The sequence below is a fragment of the Nilaparvata lugens genome, chromosome 3, assembly GCF_014356525.2.
Source record: "Nilaparvata lugens isolate BPH chromosome 3, ASM1435652v1, whole genome shotgun sequence".
NCBI classification, from domain to species: Eukaryota; Metazoa; Arthropoda; class Insecta; order Hemiptera; family Delphacidae; genus Nilaparvata; species Nilaparvata lugens.
The window spans coordinates 12,207,913-12,227,782 of NC_052506.1; the positions used below are offsets into that span (position 1 = coordinate 12,207,913).

The 19,870-nt window shown below is 34.0% G+C and overlaps 2 protein-coding genes across 4 annotated transcripts in view; one reads left to right on the forward strand and one right to left on the reverse strand.

Annotated features, from left to right (window-relative positions):
• Nucleotides 1-13,068, reverse strand: LOC111064585 (probable rRNA-processing protein EBP2 homolog). Of its 2 annotated transcripts, none has more exons than XM_039425370.1 (6): nucleotides 12,701-13,068; nucleotides 9,140-9,232; nucleotides 7,842-7,952; nucleotides 5,871-6,074; nucleotides 3,912-4,129; nucleotides 1-305 (listed from the first exon to the last, which is right to left on the reverse strand). In XM_039425370.1, the coding sequence occupies exons 1-6, from the start codon at nucleotides 12,929-12,931 to the stop codon at nucleotides 86-88; spliced, it is 1,077 nt and encodes a 358-aa protein (XP_039281304.1). In that variant the 5' UTR covers nucleotides 12,932-13,068; the 3' UTR covers nucleotides 1-85. The 2 variants fall into 2 exon arrangements, with proteins under 2 accessions (XP_039281304.1, XP_039281303.1); XM_039425369.1 differs by lacking the exon at nucleotides 12,701-13,068 and adding an exon at nucleotides 10,997-11,186.
• Nucleotides 11,881-19,870, forward strand: part of LOC111064584 (transmembrane protein 231) — a 24,304-nt gene continuing 16,314 nt past the window's right edge. The window contains exons 1-2 of one of the 2 annotated variants that reach the window (XM_039425368.1): nucleotides 11,881-12,071; nucleotides 18,321-18,487. In XM_039425368.1, the coding sequence (XP_039281302.1) occupies nucleotides 11,933-12,071; nucleotides 18,321-18,487 (306 nt within the window). In that variant the 5' untranslated portion in view covers nucleotides 11,881-11,932. Of the gene's footprint in view, nucleotides 12,072-13,497; nucleotides 13,768-18,320; nucleotides 18,488-19,870 lie in introns of those variants that run through there. The other variant, XM_022352335.2, reaches the window with a different exon arrangement.

The window sequence follows — 19,870 nt, forward strand, 5'->3', positions numbered from 1 at the left end:
AAAAAAAAACCGTATTTTAATCAGGATATTCAGATAGGTTATTGAAACATACTCACTTAATATTTACACATGATTATGGCATCTATTAATGCTTTCTTTTGGACTTGATTTGTTGCCGCCGTTGTTTGCCAGGCCGTTTGTTCTGCACTTTGCCTTTGTTAGGTGGCCCGCGATGGCTGCCCTTGCCTTTGGCGTTGCCGCCATCAAAGTCGCCGGCTGCACTTTCTCTAGTGTTGCGCTTCAATCCTCTTTTCTTACCGCCAAACCCGAACTTACTGTCTTTATGCTTCCTTTTCAATTGCGACCTGAAATTAGTATTCAATAACATGAATCAAAGCTAATTGAAAGTTATTTCAGTCACATATTTCATAGTTATTTGTATATCTAGAGTGAAAAATGCCACTTTTTCTCCCTGAAGGGAAAGATTGATGCCCGAGGCGAAGCCGAGCTCGCATCAGTGAGCATCAATCTTTCCCTTCAGGGAGAAAAAGTGGCATTTTTCACTCGTGATATACACAACATTTTTCCTCCACCTACATTTTTATAAAATCTGAAAATAAAGTAATTTAAAAAGAAACTTACGTGACCAGTAACAATGTGTTACAACATAACCTAAAAAGTAAACACCTGGCTTGTAATCACAGTTCACCATCGACAGTGCTATGCGCTATCTGTCGGCAAAAGTTGTAACAACAATGGCCGACTCAACTACACCTATGATGAAGTTCCCGTTTCAAATTTGATTAGTTAATGAGGAATAATCGTTGGCTGGTATTTTGAATAACATGGAATATAAAAAAATATTTATACATTTTTATAGTATACTGATATGAAGTTTGTAATAATTTTAGCATACAAACATATATTTCATATATTGATCAAATGTCTGGTTGAGTTATTGAATTTAGTTGGTTTAATGACTACTCTATATGCTTCCTATGCTTAGACCTTCTAACCTATTTCAAATGTAAGTTTTTAAAATAGAGACGCTTCCCATGTTATTTAAATGGAGTTTTTCCTCCCGAGAGCGAAAAAGTGACACTTTAGTATTATGTTCCAGGGAGTGAAGTAAGCGACTTTAGACAGTAAGTGGAGGAAAAATAATTTGATAGATAGAATAGTCACATATTTCAAATAACTTGATAGATTTTCTAGTTGCTTTGATGATCATCCAAAACTTGTATGTTGATTCTACAAAATAATAAACGTTTTTAGTGTTAAACAGAACTACAATGTGATCGAACCAGCTTTGCAATTTTATTTATTTATGTCATTGACAATTACAAATCATAATTATAATAAATATACTATGATTGGGAGAAGACAACAGGCATAGCCCAAAACTGTCTTCTCCCAAATTTTTACAAATAAAAGTTTCAAAAAAGAATAAGGTTAAGATTTCACTTTCACTTCAAAAAGTCCAATTTCCACTTAAAAACTAATGACTAAGCTAAAAATTTTGAATGATATTCAAAACGCCTGGTCACGTTACAGAGATCATCTCATTGAATCACACACGCACAAGCTAAACACTCATGCGGGCATCATCCGCAATAGAAAAAGTCAGTGGGAAAAGTCATGCAGTTAAAGTCTGTGAGATATTACTTTTAACATGAAGAGGAGAGGAGAAACCTCATTTCTCCTTCCACAGTTTGTAGCATAGCCAGAGACGGTCATCCTGCGCACATTTGGATGCGCCGTGTCATTTCGCTTTACGTTCTTTTGATGAACACATCTCCGTAATCACACAAACCAATATACTTGCTGACCAGTAAACAATTTTGGAACAATGCCAGGCAATAGCTGGAGGGGAGTGTTGGCGCGACGCGTTAGAATGCTGCTAGGTAGTGGGAGTGATTAGTGGAGGATAGAGCATCGGACCTCTCCGTCTTCGAGAAAGAGCCGTGTTAAAAGTAATACCTCACAGACGTTAGTTGAATTGCCAATTTTCATATTTCATATACAGCCTTGTATTGTATAGTAGATAGCTTGACTCAAGTTATCCCGGTGTTGATTCTTGCTAATGAATAATAATGAATGATGAATTTATTGCCAAATACAAGAAATATTTTTACAAATAAAATAATCATCAAATTACAATAGTAATTAAAATAGTTATTAATATTTTAGGATACGAAATAAGAGAACAAAATTAATGGTTAATCCTAGTGACTAGTTTTAATGGAAGTAATAATAATAATAAAAAAATTACAATAGTTTTCGGCTTGACTGGAAAAAGAAGCATGAGCTCCAGCCACTAGTTCTAAAAATAAGAAATAGGTTTTTTAACCTAATAACAGCAGTGCAAATGATACAATTCTGTTGATGGATGATATAATCTATGGATGTTGAATTTATCAATAATCAAGTACTTGATAAACAAAATATAGATGCACAGAAAAATAATATAAAAATTGTCGAGTTTTAATAGTTTTTACACAATTAATATTGCGAAAAATTGGTGGTTCAGCCAACTCAATTCTCAATTTTAAAATAATAGTTTTGTTTTACCCACGATTTTATTAATCTCAATTTGGTTTTTTGTTATTTTATCCTTAATAAAGTCTTCCGAAATTTTATTTATTAGTTTATTACTCTGATATTCAAATTGGTGTTTACTAGATGTTAATGAAGTAAAATTAATATTGAAAGCATTTACTACAGTTGGCCGTATATTATAAGGGATTGTGTGACGGGTGAATTGATGTGTATTTAATAATGATCAATTATATTTTATTCATCAAGAAAATCTATTTTTCATGATTTAGGTACCAATAAATTTTGCATAATTGAGATTGAATATTTTAGTAGTTCATTATATTCCTACATAGTCTGAAAACAATTTGGCAACGGAGCAGAATTGGAAAAGGATAGAGCTATATGCTTTGTCTAATGACAGACAAGGATAGCAAACCAATTTTAAGCAGGTGGATGGAAAATAGATTTCTAGAGGAGCGTATCAACAATCAGTCAATCGTCAAACGCTAACCCGATTGGCCAGTGGGAGAGCATTTCGAGGTTGAGTGGTAGAGAGGACTTAAAAGTCCTAACTCCGCCTAATAAAGAATTTTTCATTTTCATTTCATCCTGTCTTGTCGTGTCGTGTCGGCGAGAAGTCGGTAAGTGTGAAAACTATTGGCTGGGGTTAATAGATGTGGTTGAATTATGGAGTTTCCAAGAGAGATATGTTTTCTATTGCTGCATCAAATTTTCCTTAATTTCAACATTTTCTACTTTTTTATTAATTCGTCATGAGTCTAATCGATTAGACCTGATTGATAAAAGTAAATGATTTTAGTTCTAGATCAGCGAAAATATTTCACAGCAAATCTACTGTAGTGTAGGGTGTTTATAAATGTGTATCGGGGTCTCAACTCTTTATAATAATTTTGCATTCAAAATTACAGTTTTAAGTGAGAACAGTTCTAAGTGATCAAGAAAGAAAGTACGGTAACTCAGAACGTTTTGTTTGTGCACCAAGGCACATTCAAAAGTTGGATGAACGTCACTGTTCCTGATCGCTGGACAGACCATAAGACTTATTATTACAGTTTTATGCGAAGAATAGCCCATTTAAAAAAAAAGTACTACTATACTGAAATAAAAAGTAAACAAGGCTTTATAAACCATATTGAGGCTAGCTGCTGCAATACATCAAGAAATCGTGTCCTGATATACTTCTATAGACTGTTCTAGTTGCTCTTTCATTTGACATATCATTTATATTTATAAGTTTAATGTAAAAAAATAATAGAGTTAAAATCCCAAAATTCGTTCACAAACACCCTGAATATATTATTCAAACAGATTGCCTGAATGAATCATCAAACGTTCTAATTCTAATACTAAATTAACGTCAAGCGTAGAGTAATAACGGAAAAATATAAAAACTTGCAAATTGAGAATCTCACCTGTTGGAAGGTTTATTTTTATTGTCTAAGAAATCTAAATCTTTGCGAATGCCTTTCCTGAATTTCTTCACCTCATCCAACATCGATTTCTTCTCATTCTGTTTCTTCAATCTGTTTTCGGCTTGAATTTTCTTGCTCATCTTTCTCTGCTCACGTATTTTTCTAACTTTTTCTATCCTTTCCTTGGCTGCTTGTGTTTTAACCAACATAGAGCGAATCTGCAAATTAACAGAACATAATTACAGTATCTCAATTTGTTGAATCGACATACAAATTACGGGAAACTGCTAAAGAATCATCTATAAATCAAGATAAGTCAAAACGACAGTAAGTAAATGGATGTAGAAATGCACGGTGGTATAATAGTATTTATTTATGTTACAAATGACACTGATATAATAACATTGGTAGATGTTATACTAACATTAGTATATTATATTGTTATCAGTATATTATCTTTTAGTAGATAAAATACTAAGGCAATCTTTATGTAATAACATTGGTAGATGTTATACTAACATTAGTATATTATATTGTTATCAGTATATTATCATTTAGTAGATAAAATACTAAGGCAATCTTTGTGTTATTTTTTTCTTCCAAATTTAGGTGATTACACTGTCCAAAATAAGGTTATTCCACGCACACTTTCTAGACAATTTTATTCCAAAATTAACTTGCAAACTATGCATTTTGAATATAAGATGGATTAAATTGATAAATGAATTGAAGTATAAATATAAATTGTTATAAGCCGCCTAAGATAAAACTAGGTAATATGTGTGTTATATACATCACTTTGACCGTGATAACCATAGAGAAACAATAGCGTAAGTGATATCCCATAGTATAGGGCGTTTATGTCGCAACTTTTACTGTTATCTCAAGCCGATTACTGCTGATTATTGTCGAATTTTACTGTTTTGTTGGGGAGAGAGTGTATGAGCGGCACAATATGAGAGACTACCAGTGTCACACAGCTTCACAGGAAAGAATTACATGAACTATCGACTTGAGATAACAGTAAGAGTTGCGACATAAACGCCCTATACCATGGGATATCAACTTATGCTATTGTTTCTCTATGGTTATAACTAATTTAAATACAAAATGAAATAAAATTCCAAACCTTGTACACAGAACAATAATACATGCATACATGGTGATTGAATCCACCTTTGAAATTCGTAGGAAAATAACGACAAAAGGCTTCAAATATTCACTACATGATAGATCTTTCAGTTTTTGAGATTTTTACAATATATATTTTATTCACAGATGTCTTTAACTCTTTGTAATGTCTTTGCCAGCAATGATAGCCGAGACGACTAAGGCGTTGCACCCTTCGTCTTCTAGCGCTACCTGGTCGTGGGTTTGAATCCCGCCGTTAGGCATAAACGTTTGATCATCTTATGAAATCACTCTCTCACTTTCCATGATTCATACACAAGCAACAAGCTCATGTAGATATCATCCGCAATAAAAAACCTAATTGTAGATAATTGTTTACGATATGCGATGTTAAGAATAAGAATAATAATTTTATTCCTTCAATGCATAACAATGCTATCGGAAACGTCAATTTGATAATAATACCGTACATAACTTCAGGTTTCAATCTCACAATAATTAAATGTACATAACATAATATAATAATTTATCTATACAAGGTATATTTCAATAAAATAATAAAACTTGTTGAAATGTTGAACACAATAATTAGTTCGAAATAGGCACTAAAACATCAATAAATAATCATTTTCACTAGTGAAAGGAATTTACAGATTAGTATCTGTGATTCTAAATTCAATGACTTGAAATGATCAAGCTGAAAGTTCAACAACAAAATAAACCTTCACAGGACGCTGTACTAGAATACTTATATTTTCATCGATAGTTTTGGTTTGCATAAGGCTTTTATCTAACGTACGATAAGAAACAAATTCTTGGAATACAAACTTTTTGCATATGCTCATCGGTTTTAGCCATTTCAGCGAAAAAGTCGTCGGGCCTCCTGGTTGGCACTCCCAGAGACTTCAATCGACCGATGCCTTCAATAACAGCCGCCTGCGCTTGTCTGTGAAACAACGACTCCCTCTTGAACTCATCCAGCTGGCTGCTGCCGTCTGAATTCAACTCATTCTTTCCTGTTTCCTCCTCTATCTGCAATTTGAAATGAGAATTCGAATTACAAACGCACGAATTTGACAATTCTCATGCTCTGTTAAGAGTCTGCTCTGGGAAGCTAAACAAAACAAACAAATGAAAGTTTACCAACTAATTTCAGTCCTACTACATGGAAGGAGAATCTCAAGTTTTTACATGAATTCATTCAACTCAAAATAGAAAAAACTTTGAAGTAATTTGACATCTGATCATATTTACAGTGTTCAAGGAATTCGAAACACAAATGAAAGTTTACCTACTAATTTCAGGCCGCATAGAAGACTCCAGCTTTTAGAGAATCTTAGGGCCGGTTTCCGAGCTCGGGATTTGGCTAAGTTCTAGACTTTAAACAGCTGGAGTCAGAAAATTGGCTTTCCAAAACGGGGCGTAGTCGCAGTTTTTATAACAGTAGTCTCAGTTTTTATTTTCTCATTTCTATAATTGGAAAAGTTTTTCCTTGACGAAATTAAACATTTCTAAATAATTCAAAATAGCTGAAGCTTTACACTATCTTCTCTTTATTTTATTTTGTGTTTAATTTTCTAGTTCTTTGAAATTTAATTCGAACGTGACTATGACAATGACTACGACTACGCCTCGTTTCGGAAAGCCAATTTTCTGACTCCAGCTGTTCAAAGTCTAGAACTTAGCTAAATCCCGAGCTCGGAAACCAGCCCTTAAAGTTTTACATGAATTCACTCAACTCAAAATAGAAAGGACTTTAAAGCAATTTTACAACTGATCGTACTTACATTGTTCAAGGAATGCTATTATTGAATGATATTGATCTGTCCTCTCATGTTTGATTTATTAATATCCGATGATAGGCTATATTAGATTACAAATATTTGACGTATATACTGTATAATTGAAAAGTTAGTTTATTTATTTATTTGTTGATACAATTATTACAAATCATATAAATATTATTGGGAAGGAACAACAGGCTTGGCCAAAAACTATTCCATTCCCAAATTTTGATCACTCCGTGTTTCGGATGGACACGTTAAGCCATCGGTCCCGGCTGCCTAAAAAGCAGTCGTTAGGTTATGTCAGAGGCCCTGAAATTGATCAGTTGCGACCTGAAAACTGTGACACCAGACCTGAGCTAGCCAGGTCACTCGATATTATAATAATTAATAACATGTCCAAAAAATAAGTATTCCCAAATTTTGATAATCGATAACATGTCCAAAAAATAGGTTATGTTTCTACTGTAAAAAGTTCAAGTTAAATTTTCGTCCAAAAATATATATGAGTTAGTTCATATCCAAAATATATATCCAAATTTTAGTTCAATAAAAGCTAGTATGTAATGGATAATTAGTTGATAAAGCATGTGCCATCTGCACAAAAAGCGTACACGATAGCTACAATAAATATGTGGTTATGTTGATGGATAGATAATACATATATAATTTTTGTGAAGTCAGCTACGTGAGGAAAATCAGGTGTGTTGTGCTAGCTCAAATAAACTACTGCGTTTTCTCAGTTCCCCACAAAACACTCAATCTATATGAGTTTCATTCCAGTCGGTTGCAAACTTATTTTTCCCAAAATGTATCAGCATTAGAAACCATGAGTATGACAAGGTTACAAGAGAGAAAGAACATGCATTTTACGAGAACAGGTCTTGATTCATATTATGTGTTAGTTAATAATTGAAATAGAGAACACAACAGTATTGCTATATATTTTTGTCTCAATTTTGAATACTTTTCACATTGATCTATTAATAATTAAAATTGAATATGATTGAATCACCTGAAGAGCCATTTCTGGAGCTAGAGGGGCATATCCAGTAACTAAATCCAATCGCTCAATCCAAGGGTAATTGTTCTTTTGAATTTCTTGTAGTTTCAGTTCGAGTGCAGGCTGGAAATGATATAAAGTAATGGTTCACAATAAATTTGTCAAATTAAGGCAGCAATAAAATTATTTCTTTAATAAAAAAGTTATGCCATCAAAGAGATTCAATTTACAGCTACAACCAGAAATAAGAAGACATTCAACTCAATTAAGGGGAGCAGACCGAAAAATAACTCCATAAGCCATAATGTTAACATATGTACTTTTTTCTAGAGATCTATCCAACCGAAACACCTGAGATTTTGAACATTGAATAACATGAGATTTTTGGATTCTTCCATGAATACACTTGAATGAGCAAATGGAATGAAAAAACCTGTTGCAGCGTGATAGTAAATATTTTGTTCATATCAGTGGTTGATCGGATCCTATCATAATATGATACATCAATTTAAAGCAGACGAATTAAGCTATCGATACATGACAAAATCGACAAAAATCTATTTTTTGGTCTGCTGCCCTTAAGTCATTCTGGACATTTGGCATTCTTTTCCCTTGATCTCCCCATCAAAACATGGAACAGTTGTTTCTTAATTTTCTCCTGTCTGAAAGTGTTCCATGTCCAATTTTACCAAGCTCGGTCAAGACTTTTGAGCATGATCAAATCAGGTACGCTTTGTAAACGAGTGAATTACAACATTTGATTCTATGGCGATGTTAAGTATTTCTTTATGTAAGTTATTGCAACCTAGTAAATGGGAATTGTATTTTTTTAATATCCCTCAAATAGCTAAAAGCTATTAGAAAGGATAAGCATAAGAGATTGCTATATTGCTTGTCTCTGCTAAAAGTTAGAGGGATTAAAATACATACGAATTGCATCTATTGAGATGTGTATTGAAATAAATAAATTGAAATTGAAATAAATAGTTATTATCGATACGTAGTTCCAGTGCACACTTGTAAATCGTGCAAATCAGGTATTAGAGAATCAAAGTTGCTTGCCCTAAACACTCTTCAATTTATCTATATTGAATTTACAGTTTCAGAATGTTTTAATAACAAAATTCACAAATAGATCTATTTTCAAACTAATTACCATGTCTCCAAAAAGATGAATAATAGAAGTTAAAACAAGGATAATTCCTGCTGAATAGCAAAAGAACCTGGACAAGACTCGATCTTTCGTTTTTTATAATATCACTTGAAAAATCACAACATAGCTAATACTACACTCTTTCACTAATACTCACAATGTTATTAGCGTACTGTTTCTTCTGAGGAAGTGCATCAGCAGGAACATTCAGTCCGGGCTTCAGTAATCCTTTGGAAAATAGGTCTTGCAGCTGTAAATGAGTTAGAAATTATAATAATTATTGAAATTCAATAAGCAATATTTGTTTTTATTTGATTTTAATGAACTTGTATAAGTGTATTGACAAAAAAATAACAAATAAATCAAATAATATTTGATTATATAAAAAAATTCATCAATATCAAATATAATTCAAACTAAATAAAGTACAGTTAACTAAAAAATATTAATATTATGACAGTAGTCATAGTTCGAAGTCTGTTTCATTTTGATTGAATGAAATCCCTCCCCCTTCCAAAAAGTCACTGTCATCAGTGAAGACAAAAATGATTTTTATCAAACATCTATTAAGGTATGGGTAATTTGGCACTTTTTTCCAATTTGATGCATATCTTTTGATAAAAAAATGTCACCAAAGCTTTCAACGGCCAAAAAACACCATTCTGACACAAGTTGGGCGGTAGATTTTTCAAGGTCTCCCTCCGGTTGGAGAACTTAAAATTTAATTTGCAGCTATCAATAAAATTTTAACCCTAATTTACTTTACGAGAACCAATCAGAGAAGGCGTTTTTGAAAAGACGGCTTCTCTGATTGGTTCTCGTGAAATTAACCACATTCAAAATTTAACCGGCTTTGGAGTTATTAACCGTGATGGAGTTAACCTCCCAGTAGTCGCGCCCAATCACACGAGCAGTCGCGTGTTGTAATTTTTACTACATACAATTTTTCAAGTGTTATTTACTAAGTTTACTGCCAAAACATATTAATTAATTGTATAATTACTATTTCAATCTCATTGGATTATTATACGCCTATGAACATTTGCATGATTACCTTTTCGTAGCACAATAAGGTACATCGAGCAAAGCCAACAATTCTGTGTTATTGGTTCGTTGACAGTCTCTTTCCCCATCATTCATACTTATGCACTTTCGCGACTAAATGGCACCTAAAGACTGAACGGTTGATACTGCAACTCAGTGGATTGATGGGAAGAATGTTTTGGAATGCATAGGTGACTCATTCACTGACACCACCCCATTCAACAGTTTTGTGCAGCAATTTCAAAAACAGCGCGACTGCCCAAAGGTTAAAGACTGTCCGCCAGGCTGACTGTGTGACGCGGTTGCCTGGCTGTCTGCCTAGTTTAATAGGGGCATTAATAAAAATAATAGGTGTTAATAAAAAAAATACTTTGTAATTTTATCTTTCTATTGATAGAGAGATTATTCATTTCAAAAAAGTACTTTGGAATTTATTCGTTTTTAAAATCCAAGTATTAAGTGAAAATTTATTCATAAACATTATTTATGAAACATTATTCATATAACAGATAATGTGATAATCATCTATGTTATAAGGTGCAGACTTTATAACGTGAACCGCACTAGTGCGACTACATAGCCAACGACTACATTCTAAAATACAACAATAAACTCATTTTTAATGATTATATAGGTGCTGCAAATTGAGAAAATGGTGGAAAAATGTTGTCTTAGTAAATAAACATCATAAACACAACAAGAAATGAGTCAGACTAAGACCACTGGATTTAGCTACTCATGTTTTCTAGAGATCTGTTGGACGTTAAACAATAAACTATCTGTTAAACAATGAACTCATTTTTTTAATGATTATGTAGGTGCTAAAGATGAAAAATGTTATTTTTAAAATAAAAATGGTAAACAAAACAAGAAATGAGTCAGACCACGGGAGCTAACCAACTACTCATGTTTTCTAGAGATCTGTTGGACGTTTCAACCAAGAACACAAATGACAAAACTTCTGACTTACCTCAGCATCAGAGTCTCCACTATCAAATTCTTCATCTTCTTGAACAGGAGAATGTGCTATCTTCAATTTCTTAATTTTTACCATTTTTGTAATTTTACTAGATAAACAGTCACGTGTAAATAATCCTAAATTCCTAACCTCAATCGTCAATGGAAATGGAAAATAAAAACAGACGAAATCTGGTAGAATAGACAGAACAAAGAATAGTAGAGAAGTTGACTTTGTGTGCCAATCATCACAATATTTTTTTAATTCTTATTTATTCATTTTATTTATGTGAAAATCTCTTGAAATAATACATTTTTTACATTGATTCGTACTTTTATAAAATATTTGTGAAGAAATGTCAACAAGAAGCCACAAAACGAATCATTATTAGCGCAGCCTGTCTATATGCAACCGATTCTCCGTCGTATAAGTTGAAAGAATGTGAATATTTCTGAAATCAAGCTAGCATTTTAATTAACGTTGATGCTGCTATCGGCTATCCTTATGACAAAGCAAATAGTGCTCTTCTTTTCTATCTCCGTTCAATATGGTAATTATACTTTATTAGCTGGATATTTCAATATTATTCATCATAGTTATTGACATTTTTATCAAATCATTGAATATTCTATTGATTAATACAATATAATTGATTCTTCCTAACAAAATGATCAGTTGATATAGGAGATAAGCCCAAACTTTATCAGCCATCATCTAGAGCAGACAGTAGCAAGGCTGAAAATCAGCTTGTAATAAAGTGTTGCGTCCAGACATGTTGCTCTCAGATTTGGCCTTAACAGAACAATCCAACACAAACACCCATCTATTCTTCCGGACATCATTCATTTATCGATTGCACCCGTTGCTATGGTAACCAATACACAAAGTTTATTTTCAAAATGGTTTATTGTAGTGAGTGAGTTGGAATTTGAATCATTTTTGTATAAAATGGTTCTCTATGAAGTGTTTTCTCATCCTGTATTGTACACTTATAAGGGTAGACTTTTTTCCAAGGCAACAGCTCTTATAATATTCACAACATTTTTGACATTTCTCCTTCCTCTTTTGTTTGCTTACAAAAGTCATGGTAAGGCAAGAAAAGAGAAAATCATTTAAACCATAATCTACCAACTAGAGTATAGAACACTGAAGCTGCGTTTACACCAAAGTTAATAACAAAATGGTTAGAACTTAATCCTTATATAGACTCTATTAGATTGAACATATTTTATCATACACATGATGAACATATGAGTTTGTCAAGTTCCATTCAATGTAATAGAATCTTTATGGATTAAGTTATATTAACATTTTGTTAATAACTTTGGTGTAAACCCAGCTTAAGATTCACAATTATTTATTATCTAAGTGTATAATTAATTCCATTTGTCATTTATTCTATATGGTATGCAGTATATATCTTTTGGGTTCTCCTCTATCTCTATTATAATTGTGGGCTCATAGACTTATTCACAAAAAAAAAATTAATAAGGTTTGTTGTTCATTACTGATGTTTCCTAATATTGTATTTCAAGGACACAAGGACCAGGCCATTCTTGGGAAGATCGTGTCAGTCAATACATTTTTAATATTAAAATAAAAATGGTAAACAAAACAAGAAATGTCAGACCACGGGAGCTAACCAACTACTCATGTTTTCTAGAGATCTGTTGGACGTTTCAACCAAGAACAAAAATGACAAAACTTCTGACTTACCTCAGCATCAGAGTCTCCACTATCAAATTCTTCATCTTCTTGAACAGGAGAGTGTGCTCTCTTCAATTTCTTAATTTTTACCATTTTTGTAATTTTACTAGATAAACAGTCACGTGTAAATAATCCTAAATTCCTAACCTCAATCGTCAATGGAAAATAAAAACAGACGAAATCTGGTAGAATAGACAGAACAAAGAATAGTAGAGAAGTTGACTTCTGTGTGCCAATCATCACAATATTTTTTAAATTCTTATTTATTCTCTTTATGTGAAAATCTCTTGAAATTATACATTTCTTACATTGATTCGTACTTTTATAAAATATTTGTGAAGAAATGTCAACAAGAAGCCACAAAACGAATCATTATTAGCGCAGCCTGTCTATATGCAACCGATTCTCCGTCGTATAAGTTGAAAGAATGTGAATATTTCTGAAATCAAGCTAGCATTTTAATTAACGTTGATGCTGCTATCGGCTATCCTTATGACAAAGCAAATAGTGCTCTTCTTTTCTATCTCCGTTCAATATGGTAATTATACTTTATTAGCTGGATATTTCAATATTATTCATCATAGTTATTGACATTTTTTATCAAATCATTGAATATTCTATTGATTAATACAATATAATTGATTCTTCCTAACAAAATGATCAGTTGATATAGGAGATAAGCCCAAACTTTATCAGCCATCATCTAGAGCAGACAGTAGCAAGGCTGAAAATCAGCTTGTTATAAAGTGTTGCATCCAGACATGTTGCTCTCAGATGTGGCCTTAACAGAACAATCCAACACAAACCCCCATCTATTCTTCCGGACATCATTCATTTATCGATTGCACCCGTTGCTATGGTAACCAATACACAAAGTTCATTTTCAAAATGGTTTATGGTAGTGAGTGAGTTGGAATTTGTATTATTTTTGTATAAAATGGTTCTCTATGAAGTGTTTTCTCATCCTGTATTGTACACTTATAAGGGTAGACTTTTTTCCAAGGCAACAGCTCTTATAATATTCACAACATTTTTGACATTTCTCCTTCCTCTTTTGTTTGCTTACAAAAGTCATGGTAAGGCAAGAAAAGAGAAAATCATTTAAACCATAATCTACCAACTAGAGTATAGAACACTGAAGCTGCGTTTACACCAAAGTTAATAACAAAATGGTTAGAACTTAATCCTTATATAGACTCTATTAGATTGAACATATTTTATCATACACATGATGAACATATGAGTTTGTCAAGTTCCATTCAATGTAATAGAATCTTTATGGATTAAGTTATATTAACATTTTGTTAATAACTTTGGTGTAAACCCAGCTTAAGATTCACAATTATTTATTATCTAAGTGTATAATTAAATTCCATTTGTCATTTATTCTATATGGTATGCAGTATATATCTTTTGGGTTCTCCTCTATCTCTATTATAATTGTGGGCTCATAGACTTATTCACAAAAAAAAAATTAATAAGGTTTGTTGTTCATTACTGATGTTTCCTAATATTGTATTTCAAGGACACAAGGACCAGGCCATTCTTGGGAAGATCGTGTCAGTCAATACATTTTTAATATTAAAATAAACTGGTCAAACAGACCACATACTACTTAATCACAATGGCAGTGTCACAAATCACAGGTATATTGTAGAGCAGGTATATTGTATTTATATACAGAGTGTTTCAGAAGTAGTGTCGAGAATTTTAGGGTATTGTACCTGGATGCTAGGAGACTACAAATGTCATATTTGAAGTGTCCAAAACTCAGCGGTTATCCTTATAGCTGCCATTTTGTTTTTTTCACTTAAAAATTTTTATCTCAAGAACGAAATGTTGTATTGATCTGAAATTTGGCATGAATATTTATGCTATAAAGACTCAACTATAAAAAATAAAAAAAAAATTTTTTCGTTGAAATTTTTCAAAATGGCGGCCATTTTAAATTTTTGATGGCGAATATCTCGAAAACCGTCCATTTTACAGAAAATTTACAAGAGACAAAAAAGTTAGCAAATTTTTTCACGATTCCAATGATACCTAATTTATTAAGATTGGTCGAAGAATAACAGAGAAATTAATTTTTTTCGTACTGCATGCATGACCACTTTTCACCATTTAAAGATCAATATTAATTTTTTTTTATAATTTCATGAAAACCGTTCTTATTACAGAAATATACAAGAATAACTTTCCTCCAAATTTTATTTTACATTGAAAAATATTAATTTCACTCAAATCGGTTCACTGATACTAATGCAGCAATTGCTCAAAATGCCGTCCTTCAACTTGATTACACAGTCTGCACCTTTCAATCATGGACCGTCGAACTGCTATAGAAGCATTTTCATCATCTTGAATGGCACCTGCTGCAGCAACCACTCTTGCCACAAGGTCTTCTTCGTTTTCTACTGGCGTGCTGTAAACAAGGTCTTTCATATGGCCCCAGAAAAAAAATCTAAAGGGTTGAGGTCAGGTGAACGTGCGGGCCACGGTACTGGTCCACCCCGCCCAATCCACCGCTGACGATAGGTCATGTTCAGAAAGTCCGTAACAACATTTCCGAAATGAGCAGGGGCACCATCATGTTGAAACCAAATATTATATCTGTTTGCAAGAGGCACATCTTCCAAAAGTTCTGGTAGTATGTCTCTTAAAAAAGTAATGTACGTGGGAGAATTCAGACGATTAGGAAGAATGTATGGTCCAATCACGCGATTACCTAAGATACCCGCCCAAACATTCAGCGAAAATCTATGCTGATAACCACGCACTTTGAGGATTGTCTAAGGCCCAGACGTGACTGTTGCGAGAGTTGAAGATTCCTTCTCTTGTAAAGCTGGACTCATCGGTAAATAACACATTTTCTAGAAAATTTGGTTGGATAATGTCTTGCTGAAGAAACCAACGGGCACAGTTTACTCTTGGCTCATAGTCGCGTTCAACCAATGAGTGAACTTTTTGAAAGCGGAAGGGGTGAAGTCTTTCCTTGTTTAGTACACACCACACAGAAGAAGCACTTGAATTGATTTGCTTTGCAACTGCTCTCGTACTCGTTCTAGGATTGAAATCGAATTTCTGCAATACTTCCTCTTCAAAAGCAACATTTCGAACTGCTCGAGGCCTACCAGCAATTACCCTGTTCCGTTCAAATGAACCAACTTCTCTCAGCCGATTGTGAGTTCTTGTGAACACCTTGTCGGAAGGGAGACGGCGGTTTGGAAATGCAGCTGCATACATTCTTCTTGCTTCGGTCGCATTGCCAAGAGCTGCTCCATACATGAAGTGAATATCGGTGTACTCCAGCGAACTAAATTCCATTACAATAATTAAATATTTGTGTAGAAGCAACGTAAGAAAATATTGAAACTGGAAATTTAAGATAGAAATAAGACCTAGGAAACGTGAGACTAAGAAATAGGAAGCACTACATCTGGTTCTTTACTTTTAATGAAACAACAATACTTTTACAAGACAAACATTATCATCTGAAAACCATTGTAAAATCATCTGTTGGCCCATATGGAGCCATACCGAGTTTCAAAGCTTCATCTTAAATACATCTGGAATTAAAAAATTAATATTGATCTTTAAATGGTGAAAAGTGGTCATGTATGCAGTACGAAAAAAATTAATTTCTCTGTTATTCTTCGACCAATCTTAATAAATTAGGTATCATTGGAATCGTGAAAAAATTTGCTAACTTTTTTGTCTCTTGTAAATTTTCTGTAAAATGGACGGTTTTCGAGATATTCGCCATCAAAAATTTAAAATGGCCGCCATTTTGAAAAATTTCAACGAAAATTTTTTTTTTATTTTTTATAGTTGAGTCTTTATAGCATAAATATTCATGCCAAATTTCAGATCAATACAACATTTCGTTCTTGAGATAAAAATTTTTAAGTGAAAAAAACAAAATGGCAGCTATAAGGATAACCGCTGAGTTTTGGACACTTCAAATATGACATTTGTAGTCTCCTAGCATCCAGGTACAATACCCTAAAATTCTCGACACTACTTCTGAAACACCCTGTATATTGTATTTATACTGTATTTATATATATTGTGCTATATATATATATATAGCACAGGTATATTGTATTTAAGTATTAAAGTAACATTGATGTTATACAGACTAATCAATCAGTCACATTAGACAAGGAAGACCTTCATTGGACGCACCCTCACCGACTCAGGTAAGGTGTAAAACAACCTCGGCGCCAGCACCGGAAAATAGTCCCTCACCTTCGATAAACGACAACGTGTGCCGTAGGGCACATCCAAATTTTTGCTTGATCCAACATCAACAATCGCCCGATTCTCAGCAGCCCTCTCAAATTCCTGAAAATATACCGTATATGACTCGACAGCTTCTTGCACACTGCTCCAAGAGTATGATGCTCCCAGGTCAGTTTTGAATCAATATTGAATCCAAGGAAGGTGATAGTAGGGAGGAGGTGCCTGGTTTAGATATTTGCTGCAAAGAGTACACATAACTTTTTGAGACTTTCCTTCTTTGAGAATCGAAAAGAGCCAGTCCCTGGCTTCAGCAAAGAGTTGCACCGCTTTCAATCCTGCTGCTGTGGGTACACTGTACACTACCGATGATTGAGGTATCATCTGCAAATAGTTTATTCGCCCGGTCTCTGATCAATCAGGAACAGCAAAGGCTGTTCCATTCAGTGTGGGAATCAATTTGAATGTTACCCCTCCACAAGTCTATGCCGACTTGACTCTCTGGGAAAAAAATTGACAACTTTTTTATTGCAGTACAATATTGAAATTTAACAGAAATTTGTTTTCTACAAAGACATTGACAACTTTTTTGGAGAAATCTTCAAAAAACTACAGATTTGTTCAGGCGCAGGCCTGCTAGTTTAATCTATTAGTTTTATAGTTTATATTTTTTTGTGAATACATGCAATGAATCCGTTTGTAGAACTATAGGCCTACTCCATCTGAATGAGAGTCGTAATTATGATTATGCAGGTAAAAAGCTACCCTACAGTATTCAGGGTTTCTATACAGTTTCAGGTTTTATACAGTTGAAAAGTCTCTAATTATTTCCTTCCAATTATTCACAATAGTCGTGATATATTTTTCTCTAAAATAATATTACTGATCTGTGTACAGGACTTACCCTAATATAGCCTATTGTAATTGATGATGCTCTTAGACAACTCTTAGACTTGTCATTGAGGATGAGGAGCTCTTAAACAATGAAGTTGTTATAGATCAAAAGGTCAGAAGGTGCGGTCGATCAAAGCTGGGAGAATAAGATGGTTGGGGCATATGTTGAGAATGGAAGAGTGGTGAAATGTATATGGAAGGAGAAAATATATAATGGAAGAAGAAAAGGTCGACCGAGAAATAGGAGGATGGATGATGTGGAACGCGATCTAAGGACGCTTGGAGTTCGTAACTGGAGGAGGCAGGCCGAGGATCGAGACAGGTGGAGAGGCTATGTGAGGGAGGCCAAGGGTTGTAAAGACCTGTAGAGCTGAAGAGTAAGTTGGGAGTAATTGATGATGTATTGAATAAATAATAGACAGTATAATAGCCTACCAATTTCTAATCCTTCCAATTATAAATAGCACCAGTTTGACTATTTTTAATATAATTCCAGGATTTTGGTTGAAAACAGCGTCCTACAGAGAAAAGCCGGATGTCAGTTTCAAATACGAGTACTTCTTTATGCTACATACTGAGAGGATTGTAGAGCCGATCATATGCACCTCAGTTCCAGTATTGAATAATGTATTCAAAAACAGGAACAGTTGTCCTATAATAAAAGTAAGTTCTGATGTGATTCACCAACTCTCAATCGATAGAAGCTTCCTGTAATCGCTATGAATAAATAATATGAGTCCTGTAATTTGTATAGTAACAATGCCGAGTGACCTGTCTGGCTCAGGTCTGGCGTCAGAGTTTTCAGCTCACACCTAATCAATTTCAAGACCTCTGCATGGCTTCTTTTTACGTGGCCGAGACCAACGACTTATGGCCGGGACACACATAACAGCACCGAGCCCGCGCCTCGGTACAGCCGAGTGTCGGACGTACTACGCTGAGTGAGTAAACAAATGCTTCTGTAGGGACACATACTACCGCACCGCGTCAGCACCGTCACCGTGTTTATTGCCCGAGCCGTGCCCGCGCCGTCACCGACTAGTTCAGTTTACTTTTTGACGGAGACGGTGCGGGCTCGTTTAACATAGAGAGTGTAAAACCATAGAGAAACAAACAATAGCGTAAGTAGATATCCCATGGTATAGGACATTTATGTCATAACTTTTACTGTTATCTCAAGCCTATTACTGTCAATTTTTACTGTTTTGTTGGGGTGAGAGTGTATGAACGGCACAATTTGAGAGACTACCAGCGTCACACAGCTGCATGGGAAAGAACTACGTGAACTATCGGCTCGGGATAACAGTAAAAGTTGCGACATAAACGCCCTATACCATGGGATATCTACTTACGCTATCGTTTCTCTATGGTAAAACTTATTGAAGAGATACGGAATTTTTCAGTTTTGTAAGATCAAAGTGATGAGAAATATGGTTGAACGGAAAAATAAGTTAAACCAAAAGTAAAAGTATAACCAAATAATAAGTTAAACCAAAGGTACAATTGACATAATTTATAATAAATAATAAAATAAACAAAAAAGTATAAAAGAAGGAACCCGTGACTATGTCTTAAAATTTAAAACTACGTTTAGATACATAAGGCAGAAGATAACAATTTTATTGCTGATATATATTTACAATACATGACTGATTGTGGCATTGTTATGCACCGAAATGTATATCAGCACTATGATTCTCATCTTCTGTGTCTTCAGGTACCGGTAATTAGTTTGAAATTGAAAAATATAAATTTAAATCGGATGTAACAAGCTTTAATAGTGTTATATTATTAACAATAGTTTAACACATTCAGAAATCAGACCACAGTAGCACTACAGAACTGAGACACTGCTGCCGCTCCGCTGTCGAACGGATCTCCTACCACTATACCATCACCGTGTCGAACGGATCTCCTACCACTATACCATCACCGTGTCGCGGGCATAGCTCGGGCGTAACTCGGCACAGGAACGGTGCGGTTATATGTGTCCCGACCTTTAACCTGTCCATCCGAAACACGGGAGTGGCCCGGAAAAATATCTTG